This window comes from Nuphar pumila, chromosome 1, assembly GCF_984573655.1.
Source record: "Nuphar pumila chromosome 1, dmNupPumi1.hap1.1, whole genome shotgun sequence".
In the NCBI taxonomy this organism is placed as follows: Eukaryota; Viridiplantae; Streptophyta; class Magnoliopsida; order Nymphaeales; family Nymphaeaceae; genus Nuphar; species Nuphar pumila.
Window position 1 is genome coordinate 11,089,711 of NC_143249.1, and position 12,477 is coordinate 11,102,187.

At 42.3% G+C, this 12,477-nt stretch overlaps 1 protein-coding gene across 2 annotated transcripts in view; it reads left to right on the forward strand.

Annotated features, from left to right (window-relative positions):
* LOC149847962 (adenylate kinase family protein) overlaps nucleotides 1–12,477 on the forward strand; it is a 95,999-nt gene that overhangs the window by 52,009 nt on the left and 31,513 nt on the right. For both annotated transcript variants that reach the window (XR_016432634.1, XM_090010526.1), the window contains exons 14-15: nucleotides 30–59; nucleotides 151–260. Coding sequence is in view for 1 of the 2 variants with exons in the window: in XM_090010526.1 (XP_089866652.1) it covers nucleotides 30–59; nucleotides 151–260 (140 nt within the window). In the remaining variant the exon portion in view is untranslated. The remainder of the gene's footprint in view (nucleotides 1–29; nucleotides 60–150; nucleotides 261–12,477) is intronic.

Consider the following 12,477-nt stretch of genomic DNA (forward strand, 5'->3'; position numbering starts at 1 on the left):
ATTTGTATGTTTTTGGGGCCTATGCTCAGGATTTACCAAGTTCAAGTGGAATAATGCAAGTATGTGTGCCTCACCTTTCCTAGTAGCTAAATGCATTTCAGAGAACAGAAGGGAAATCTAATAGTTACTTACAGTCATTTTGATTTGAAGGCTATGGGAAGGGATAAGAGACTGGAATATGCATCGGCATTTCAAAATTGCTATCTCTTCCGACTTCTTTACTATGCGGGCACACTGTATCCAATCATGGCTGCACTTAGGTAATATTTGACTTAAAACTGCTTGAGTTCATATGCTTTTTCAATGTTTGCAGTTTGATCAACTTATTCTGCCAGAATTGTAACTCCCTGATAGGATGAGAGTTTTCATGCTTGTATAAGACTCTAGACGAAGCTACTGATGGTTTGAGTTACACTCTTAATCTCAAAGTGATATCTACTGCATGCTTGTACATGCATTATTAGAATATATTAGAATATGGGCTGGATATGGATCCATTCAATAAAGGATCCATATCCATTCCCAGGTTTTGTATTTTAATGTAATATGAGTTACTAATACAGGGGCACTTTTGTCCATGTGTAAATTATTGTAACCCTATTACGGCTAATGAAGTATTAGCGCAGCCTGTGTGAAGGATGTTAAAATATGTGTACTCGTACACATATATGTATGTTGAAATATAATCCTTAAATGTACATATATATATTTATATATATATAAAAATACGTATACATATATATATGTATACGTATCTCTATTTATATATATATATATTTTCTCTTCCTAAAATACCCTCAAGGGTATTCTTGTAATTTGTCATTTTACACATATTCCAATTGGAATATGCATTGTAATATTTCTTTTATTTTCTGTTTTTTTATTTTTGTTTTTCGTATTCATACCATATTGGGGGCCTCCCAATAGAGACGTAACGTCTCCTTTGGGAGCCCCAAAGGTGGTCCATTTTTGTGCTTATAAATAGGGGCTTTCCCCTTTGTATTCTTCACTCCAATAAGGAGCTTTTGCTCCATGTAATGGGTGTTACACCCTTATTTTCTTCAATGATATTAACTTATGCCTTATAGGCATTTTTGCCCCTTTGTGGGTTTATGTGTTAGCACATTATGTGCTTGTGTTTTCCCTTTAGTGGGTATATTCGCACTTCATGTGCATGTGTATTGGTTCATTATTGAACCCAATATATTCAAAGCCGCTTCTTTACAAAGGATACTGGCCGCCGATTCCCAACAATATCATCTCTCTCTCTCTCTCTCTCGTCTTTGATTTCTGCAGGAGTTCTGACATGGTATCAGAGCAACGACTGGTTTGGGCATAAAAATCTCTTCATCAGGAACGTGGAAAGCACGTCTTCTATCTCTTCTTCAGTCAGCCGAGTCTTTCTCATTCAGAGGCTGAGATCCTTCAACCGAGTCCCCTTTATCTTCTTCAGCCGAACCCAACAGTAGATCCTTCAGCGAGTCCCCTTCATCTTCTTCAGCCGAACCCAACAGAAAGATCCTTCATCTTTTTCAGCCGAGTCCCCTTCATCTTCTTCAGCCGAACCCAACAGCCCAGTCTGAAGCCCTCTTCTAAACAGGTCGAGTTTCCTGTTTTCCAACCAGTTTTGCTTCATCATCTTCTAATATCTATTTTCTAGTTTCTACCGTGAAAATTTATTGGTCGAGTTTTTAGTTTTCCATTTGTTTTGCTTCATCATCTTCTAATATCTATTTTTCTAGTTTCTGTCGTGAAAATCTATTCTTTAGTTTCCTGTTGATTCATCATATTTAACATCTAATATTCTCATATTAGTAAAGTCAAGTTCCCTGGTTTTCCAACCAGGAATCTGCCTGTGGTATCCTCATTCATTTTCGTTTCCTCATTCTTTTTCTGTCAAACTTTCCATACACTCAAAAAAATCTATATATCTATATATATAGCTCTCATTTCTCTTGTCGTGACATTGTGACGATTTCTGTCAACTGTGTCAGTTTATGATAAAACAACCAAGTTTCAGCCACTAGTGTTATTAAAAAAAAAGGGAGAAAGTTGCCAACAAGCCTACAAATGGATACTTCAGCCAATTCGGGTCTTTCTTCCAATTTCCTGGGGCAGCTAGTTTCAGAAAAGCTAACTACAAACAACTATCTGACTTGGAAAAGGCAAATTGCTCCTTTTATTCGAAGTCAAGACCTTTCAGGTCACTTGAATGGCTCCACTCCAATGCCCCCAGAATTGATCACAACCGAAGCCAAAGAGGATGGAGGATTGCCGAATATTGTTCGCAATTCTGCATTTGTTTCTTGGATGAAGCGCGATCAGGCCCTTGTCGCATACATGACTTCCATGTTATCACAAGAAGTATTGATTTCCATTCCTGATGATTGCGCATCCAAAGTTTTGTGGGAGGATTTAGCTCAGACCTACTCTCAGATATCGGAGGCCAAAGTGTTGTTTCTCAAACGCGAATTTCAGATGTTAAAAAAAGGGGCAATGAGCATCATTGAATTCTTAAATCAAGTCAAAAGCATCACAGATCAGTTAGCCATGGTTGGATATCTAGTGTTAGATAAAGAAAAGGTGCAACAAACACTAAATGCTCTGGGATCAGAATATCATGTTCTTGTGACGTCTTTATTGTGCCTACCTACGCTACTCAGTTTTAAAGAATTACGTGCCAAACTCTTTCAGTACGAGATGACTCTAAAAAGCATGTCTGATGCTTCAGCAGGACAATCATCTACGCACGAGGTTCTTGCCACAGGGATAATAGCTGATCGTTCACGAGGAGGACGTGGCAGCGACAGGGGAACTCCAATCCAGGGTAGATGTGGGTTACTACCTACACCAAGTTCCAATGTCAGTTTTTCAAAAAATGTTCCCACATGCTACCAGTGTAACAAACGTGGTCACATCAAAGTCAACTGCTGGTTCAATTCACAAAATCAGAATAGAACACAAAATAATAGAAATGCTGCTACATCAGGAACTGTAGGTACATTTCAAGTCAGTGATGATGCTAAGGATCTTCTCTTATCTGCGATGGCGAACTTGAATCTAAAACAGAGTGATGATGGAATATGACATGTTGACTCTGGGGCAGTAGCTCATGTCACTGACAATGCAGGTAAGTTATCTACTTTGACTCCTTATCTTGGTAAATCTAATATTGTAACTGGAGATGGGACTCACCACCCTATTTCAAATATAGGCAATGTCCTCATTCCTTTGTCTGAGTCATCTATTCCTTTATTTGATGTTGTTCATGCGCCAAATATAAAGAAAAATATTATCTCTGTTTCTAAGCTTGTTGACTCTACCAATTCATCTGTGGAATTTACTCCTACTTCTGTCTTTGTCAAGGATCTTCAAACGAAGGAGATGTTCGCTAAAGGAGAGCGACGTGAAAACATGTATGTCTTCAATGAAGATTCAGTCTCCAATGTCCTGAAGCCTAAGTCTGATCATGTCTCCAAAAGCGTCTTAAGTATATCCAAATGTAATAAGCCAGATCTCTGACATTCTCGTCTTGGTCGTTGTAGTTAAGTCTTTATTGAAAAGTTAGTGTCCAATGGTCTTTTTTCAGAGTCTGTTTTACCTTCATTGAAGGATAAAATGTGTCCCAGTTGTCAGGTCTGTAAAAGTCATGTACTTCCTTTTCATCAAATAAATAAAAGAACCTCCATGCCCTTTGAAATAATATGTTCTGATGTTTGGGGCCCAACCCCCAATCCTTCCTCTTCTAGAAGCAAATATTATGTATCTTTTATTGACAGTTTCTCTCATTTTACCTGGATATTCTTTATGAAACACAAATCAGAGGTTTTTCTCATCTTCCGTCACTTTCATGCCTATGTTAAAACTCAATTCTCCCAAAACATTCAAATTCTCCAATGTGATGGAGGTGGTGAGTGTTCCTCCAAAGAATTTTTAGATTTTCTTCAAGATAATGGGATACATCGTAGAGTTTCTTGCCCGTACATTCCACAACAAAATGGAATTGCTGAACGTAAATATAGACATATTGTGGAAAGTGCAATGAGTATGATGCATTGTTGTAACTTGCCCATTAGTCTTTGGACAGAAGCTTTTCACACTGCCACTCATGTGATAAATCGTCTTCCTATGCCTATCCTTGAAAATCAGTCTTCCTATTATGTTCTCTTTGGTGCACATCCTGATTATGATGAGTTACGAGTTTTTGGATGCACATGTTATGTACACGTTGACAAATCCATGAGAACTAAATTTCAGGACAAAGCCTCTATATGCCAATTTGTTGGTTATGCAGATGAACATAAGGGTTACAGGTGCTATGACCCTGCAATAAGAAGATTAGAATTTCCAGAAATGTTGTTTTTGATGAAAATAGTTTTCTGGAAAATAAAACAAATCACAATCGAGAATATGGTGATGCTACTGGTAATTGGTATGATCCTTGGCTTAGTGCTGAACTTATTTCACATACTGCCGAAGATACTATTTGGACCCCTAAAGGCATACATGGTGAGACGGTTTCAGATGATGCATCACAAACAACATGTCTGAGATACAAAGGTAATGTGTATACCAGGAGACCCAGAGAGCAAACAAATGTACCTGCTGAAGAACACGTTGCATTGCCCGATAACAGAGAAGCACCAAGAAGATCAGGCAGGATAAGACATCCTATTGGAAAATGGGTTAGTTATGACAACTTTTCTATGAACTTTCAAAATTTTCTATCCAAGATTGGAAAACATGATGAACCACTTGGTTTTCATCAAGCTGTCCAATCCAACAAATGGATTGATGCGATGAATGAGGAGATCGAGGCACTTCATGAGTGTCAAACATGGGAGATAGTTGGCCGTCCTCCAGATAAGAATGTTGTTGGTTCCAAATGGGTATATAAAATTAAATATAAACCGGATGGTAGCATTGAACGGTACAAGGCACGTCTTGTAGCCAAGGGTTTCACTCAAGAATATGGTCAGGATTACGATGAGACATTCAGCCCAGTGGTGAAAATGGGAACTATTCGCATCATACTTGGGTTGGCAATTGAACATGGATGGATCCTTAGTCAACTTGATGTTAAAAATGCATTCCTTCATGGAAATTTAAAGGAAGAGGTCTACATGGAGCAACGTCAAGGTTATACAGAGGGAGACCCAAAAGAGTATGTATGCAAATTAACTAGAGCCTTGTATGGTTTAAAGCAAGCTTCCAGGTCATGGTTCGAAAGTTTCTCAGAAATTCAGAAGCATGGTTTCTTTCGTTCCCAACTAGATCATTCTCTGTTTATATACAGGAATGATACCACCCTGGTTTTCTTACTCATATATGTTGATGATATTGTGATCACTAATAATGCTCCAGACCACATTCAACAAATTAAAGTTTTATTGAGTATGCAGTTCAAAATGAAAGACCTTGGGGAACTGAGATACTTTCTTGGTGTAGAGGTGGACAGACAAGATAACAAAATGTCATTAACTCAACACAAATACACTCTTGATTTTCTGGCTAAAGCAGGAATGACAGATTGTAAACCTCTATCTACACCTAGTGTTGTCAACCAAAAGCTCAATATTTGTGATGGTGAGTTATATCCTGATGCAGTCAAGTATCACAATTTAGTGGGTATGTTGCAATATCTTACTTTTACTAGACCAGACATTGTATATTCTGTTAATCAAATATCTCAGTTCATGCATGAACCAAAGACTGGTCACATGGATGTTGTCAAACACATCCTTCGCTATCTAAAAGGAACAGTAGGGGATGAACTTACATATATTCAATCTTCATGGAAGTCACCAAAACATAACATATTGGCCTATACGGATGCAGACTAGGCAGGAGATCCAAATGAGAGGAGGTTTGTTTCAGGATACCGTGTTTTCATTGAAAAAAATCTTGTCTCATGGAGTAGCAGAAAACAGAAGGCTGTGGCAAGGGGTCTAGCACAGAGGCAGAGTATAGATCTATGGCAGCCACCACTGCAGAAGTGACCTGGATTATGCATCTACTTACAGAGATGGGGGAGGATATCTCAAATTTGACACTTATGTGTGATAATAAAAGTGCTATACAAATTGCATTCAATCCCATTCATCACAGTCGAACTAATCATATCGAGATTGATCAACATTTCATCAGACAAAAGATAGCAGACAAAGAGATTGAACCAGTTTATGTGCCTTCAGAAGACCAAATTGCCGATATGTTTACAAAAGGTCTTACAAGTCACAGTTTCTGGTATCTGAAGAACAAGTTGTACATGGTTCACTCCCATGCACAACTTGAGGGAGGGTATTAGAATATATTAGAATATATTAGAATATGGGCTGGATATGGATCCATTCAATAAAGGATCCATATCCATTCCCAGGTTTTGTATTTTAATGTAATATGAGTTACTAATACAGGGGCACTTTTGTCCATGTGTAAATTATTGTAACCCTATTAAGGCTAATGAAGTATTAGCACAACCTGTGTGAAGGATACTGGTTGCCGATTCCCAACAATATCAGAGCTCTCTCTCTCTCTCTCTCATCTTTGATTTCTGCAGGAGTTCTAACATGCATATCATTGCTTGTTTTTATGTATCTGAACATGCTTTTATTTTTTATTTTTTTATTTTTGGAAGGTCTACTCTACATTTTTTTTGCTTTTTCAGTACATAAGGGCTCCAAAAGTGTACCGATAGAAATAGATGGGATTTATATACTCATTGCTCTTCTATTTTTACTATAATGCTTGGACTTGTTATGTACAACTGTAAGAGGTACCTAAATGTTATATTACATTTTGTACATTCTATAGACACCTAATATGTTTCCTGTTCATCCCTTAATCTTGAAAATGTCTTAGAACATGGATAACTTTCCTTTCAGCAATCTTAGTATTTTAGTAAAAAACTAAAAATGTTTAAGTTTTTATTTTTTTGTAAAACTTACAAAGCAAATTATTCATGCAGTCAATATATCTCTGTTTGTCGTCACATGCACACACACTTGTGTATGTAGTGTGTTTGCATACATACATTTATCTATCTATCTATATATATATGTATAAATGTATATATGTACATGCATGTATGTCTATGTATATATTCTCTGTAAAACCCAGAAAAAACCCCTTGGACCCAGGCTGGATCCGATCCGGATCCGCAACCCGTTAGGGTTGAGACCCCCCGTGCCTTTATAAGGCAACGCAGGGGAAGGGTGAGGGTTTCATTCAAAACCCTCTTCCCTCTTTTGCCTCCCTGCGCCGCTTGTCCTCTCTCCTCTCTCGCCCGATCTCCAGCCGCCGGCCTGTGGCTTGCCAGAGCCCTCGCCGGCGGCAGTCTCCTCCCTCTGGGTTTCACCACCGCTGTCACCCTCTTCCACCCCATGTCCAACAGACACCCCCGACGACCCCCAGGCAGCCCCGACTGGCGTCCATCGCTCCCTCAGCTCGCTGGAGCCGCACACCGACGACCTTCAGACAGGTAACCCCCCTCTCCCTCATGGTTGTCTTCTTCTCTTCCTTCTTCATCTTCTTCGTCCTCTGTCTTCTTCTTCTTCTCCTCCTTTCCTCGTCCTCTTCTGTTCGTTGGAGCTCGCCCAACGTCGACGGCCTCGCTCCCCTCTGGTTCTGTCAGGAGGGCACCCCCCTCTTTCCCTCTCTTGGTCCTCTCTTTGGACAGGGGAGGGCGAGGCCCTTCCTGCTCCCTGCTACCTCTCTCTCTCTCCCAATGGGGTCGGGCTCGGCCAGGTAGCCGATGTAAAACCCAATTGAAAAAAAAATAAAAAAATTGGGACCCGGGTCGGGTCTGGAACCCCTCCCCCCCGATCCCTGTCTCTCTCTCTCTCGCCTCTTTGCATCTCTCCCTCGTTCCCTCGCTCTCCTCTCCAGCGAGCCCCGCCGGCGACGTCTCCCTCTCCGGCGAGCTCCCATTCCGACGACCCTCATCCGTCGGCTCTCTCAGCTCCCATCTCGACAACCACCGCTCGACGACCTCCCACCTCCCCGACGACCTCCCTCTTCTCCGGCAGCCTCAGGTGAGTCCCCTCCCTCTCGCTGCTTCCTTTCCCGTCAGCTGCAGGCAGGGGCCAAAGGGCCCCTACTTGTTTTTCCAAAGCATCGACAGGGGCCCCTGCCCCGATAACTGTCGAGGTCGACAGGGGCCTTTGGCCACTGCCCCCCCCCCCCCCCCCCCCTCCTCTTTTAAGACCAGCAGGGGCCGGCCCCTGCCCTTTTTCTCAATGACCGACAGGGGCCATTGGCCCCTGCCTTCTCTTTTGAAAGCCGCAGGGGGCCTTTGGCCCCTGCCCTCCCTCTCTCTGCCCATTTTTCTGGTAGGGGCCGATGGCCCCTACCCTTCCTTTAAAACTAGCAGGAGCCTTCGGCTCCTGCCTCTCCTTTTGGAAACCCAACAGGGGCCGATGGCCCCTGCCCCCTCTCTTATTTGTCTGGCAGGGGCCGAAGGCCCCTGCCCCTCTTTTTATAAACCCGGCAGGGGCCGATGGCCCCTGCCCTTCTTTAAATATCCGACAGGGCCCGATGGCCCCTACACCTGTTTCCTTTGGCAGCATGGGTCATTGGACCCTACCCCATTCTGTTTCAAGTCGGCAGGGACCATTGATCCTTGCCTTATATTGCGAAGAAGCCGAGTCTCCTCTCTACCTTTGCCCGTTTATTTGCCTTCTAAAAAATCATGTTTTTACAGTTACGCAACGAAGCCCATACGCGCCCCGCGAACCGAACTGGCAATCACTTACTTTCATAGACGACCTCTTTCTCGCAACACCCCGAGGTAGGGAAAATTGCACAAGGACTTAAATAACTGAACCAAGCTTAAATAATTAAAGACCGGAAGAATGAAAATATATATTTATATACGTATAAGTATATAAGTATGCTCTTAGCTCAAGGACGCGATTTCGTGATCCTTGTCCTTTACTTGCACATTTTCCTACTTTTTGACTTTAAATTTGCCGTCGCGCTTTGCGCCCAAGCTTTTGTTTCTTCATTTACTACTTTCTGTCTTTTAGCTCAAGGACACGGTTTCGCGATCCTTGTCCTTTGGTTTCACATTTCTTGTTCCCTGTCTGTCGTCGCGCTTTGTGCCCAGGCTTTTGCTTTCGCATTTCCTGCTTTCTGTCTTTAAATTTGCCGTCGCGCTTCGCGCCCATGCTCTTGTGTTTTTGCATTACTGTTGTTGTTTTCACCTTGCCATCGCACACACTATCCTGTAGCATTTCTTCGTACGGAGTTTCATAGTTTCAAACTCAGGGAACGTGCGTAGGCTTGCACCTCCCTCGCGCCTGCGACCGAGGAATAGCAAGGTTTAAACTTTGCAACCTCGATGATGGAAGTGTCCTTTGTAAGAAACCTGATTCATCGATTGAACAATTTTACCAATAACACTGGAGGCTTTGGGTATTGCGCCATCACAGATGGTTTTCCTGAATCAAAGCGTTCGGAAGGAGTAGTTTTTCTACTCTGTTTAGTATTTTTGGCGCAGCTCGAGTTTTCCCAAAATCCGGGACTCGAGCAAGCTTGTGAGCGTAATTTTCTCATGCGAAATCCGCATTCACCGTTTATCGTTATCAGTGTCAAAATTTGCGTTGCATGTTGACACTACGATAACGAATGCGAGATTCGAGAAAATCACATGCCATAAGTTGGCACATGATATTGGTCATTTCAAAAGTTTAGAATGATGACATTATATCTTTGCAAATTATGTTGTTAAGGCTCCTATTGAGGACCTAGAACCCTTCCTCGTAACGTGCTCATAGACATGCATGGCATACAAGTAATACGACGGATGTTTGAGACGGTCATACGACCTCGACCAGTGCTATGAGCACATTGGTAAACCACATTACAGATTGATTGATTTTCGCCTTCACAGGTAAGATGCTCGATTGGGTCAAAAGACCAAAACATGTAGAATGTGTCGTTGGTTAAGTAACCCCTGACACACCCATTTGTTTCTTGTTTGTCAAGGGAGAGGACAGATTGGTACACACACTTCGATGGACAGGTTGTTAACAACCATTATACGAGCAAAGACTCAGTGTCCCCAGTCATCGAAGTTAGGGGATGGGACTACCAGGCATTATCCTAGGTGGTAGATCTTTTGGACTTCTGCAGAAGTAGAATGCATCCGTAGCCACGAACGCCTTTGGGGAATCCTCTCTCGGCTAACAGTCGTCCCCTTAAGAGAGGACTCAACTAGCTATTCGGGTTATTCAAAATACATAGAATAACAGACGCCCGAACTAGTCTAAGTGTAAAAACCGAAAAATGTTGCTACTAAATTGTTGTTTATCTTACAAAATATTTCAAAAAAATAAAATAGGCAATTTGGGCCTAGATCCACATTTCGGATCTAGGACCCATAAAGGGGCAAGCAGTTATAAATAGTGTCAACCAAAAAGGAAATAAAAATAATAAAATAAATTTTTTTTTTATAAGGTTAATCTGGGGATCCCCAGTTGGATCCATTTGGATCCAACTGTGGATCCATATCATTGGGGTTGGCTTACGGGTCTCGGGTCCGGACCCGAGCCGAGCCTTGTGTAACAGGGCTTATAAGTGTAAGGGGCAACCCGATAAGGGTTGCCCGATAAAATCTGGAAAAAAAAAAGTAGAAGAAGGGGCAACCCGATAAGGGTTGCCCGATAAGTCTGGAGCAAAAGAGGGACTCAGAGGTTAGGGTTCTGAGTGAGAACCCTAACGGTATCGCATGGGGGAGGAGGCCTTGAGGCGCAGCCGCCGGCGGGAGGTTCGGCCCCGACCTTGTCGGGCTATCCCTTTCAAAAGCAGGGGGGGCTCTCGGGTGGGTTTCCCCCTCTCGCTTTTGTTTCCCCAAAGATCTCTCTCTCTCTCTCTCTCTCTCTCTCTCTCTCTCGCTGTGTGTGCGCACGCCGGAGGAAGGAGCCCATCACCGGCCAACCACAGGCGTCAAGGGCCCCTCGAGCATCTCCCTTCACGGCGGTTGGAAGGAGCGTCACCAGTCGGCACCCCTCTGCGACAGCCGTCTCCGGCCACCGGAAAATCACCGTAAGAGGTACGGGTCCCCTCTCATGGAAATGGATGAGAAATCGAAACCCTGGTTCGATTTTGTGTTTTTCCTTAGGATGGAAACCCTGAAAAATAAAAATAAAGGGGATTTGGGGTCATCACTTTAGTTGATGGTGGTAGGCGACAGGCCCAGCCGACGCAGTCGGCTGGGCGTGGTGTTAGTTTTGGCAGGGACCCAACCGACCCGGTTGGTTGGGTACAGGTGCTGGTTGTGGCAAGGTCAGGGCAGGCCCAACCGACTCAGTCAATCGGCTGGGTGTTGGCCTGGGATCTCAGGTAAAGCAAAGAAGAAAAAAAAACAAAAAAAAAGGGGTTTTAGGTTCAGTATTCTGATGTTCTTGCTTGGCATTGATAAGTGCATTGACATCTTTGACTCGAATGTGACGTTAGTCATTTCTTTTTTTGTATGTTTCATAAATTTGATCAGCCTGTGCATGTTTTTCAATAATGATAATTTTTGTTTGTCTGTAAAGGAAAAATCTGGAATTGTGGGCTTACGTTAAGAAACTTTCTTAAGGGGCTATGGGCTGGGTATCGGTAGTGGGATTCCTTTTATGTTAGGACCCATGGATAAAACCCTGCGTAGCTTCTTGCATATTCTGGAATAGTCTAAATGGAAGTAGGGGGAGAATTCTACATATGATTAGGGACACATTCGTGTCGGGTTCACGCTGAGTTGTTCCACCAAGTAATGGGTGTTTATGAACCTATGTTGGATTGCCTTTTTACAATGCAGCTTGTGCTTTGTTTAAGACTTCAACTGTGTATATTGGCCTGCTTATTTTTACCTTGTTGTCGTGGGCTGAGATCACACTAGGCTGATAATACAGTTCATGTTCTTTCAGGATGGAGTTTCGCTTGAGATGGGCTTGAAATCATGTTATCCATTCACACTCTTGCTTTCTTTATTTTTCTTACATATGATTGAATATTATCGAAATAATGTCTTCATGGTACAGTTAAATTAGAGAGAAATCTGTAGTCTATTCCATGTGATGAATGACTTGATTTTGCTGGCTTGTGGTACAGATGTTATAGGAAAATATATACATAAATAGTTGTTAAACATGTAAGATGTTGTTTACTCGCAGCACACACATGCCCAAACTGGGTCTGTGTGTATTCTGTTGGGCCCGGCCGATAGGGTCGGCTGGGTTTCGCAGGATTAAAAAGAAATAATATATATACAGAATTTCATAAAGGGGATTTTCTTTATGCTGTTTAGGTCTTGACAGCATACACAGGCCCAGACCGGGCCTGTGCATATGCTGTCAGACCCAGCCGACAAGGTCGGCTGGGCTGGATTTGTTTATAAAATAAAAATAAAAATAAAAAAAAATAAAATAATATATGATTCCTGCTTTTCTTCTTCAGTGATATATTGTTCGGTTTGACAGGAGGAGTATGAGT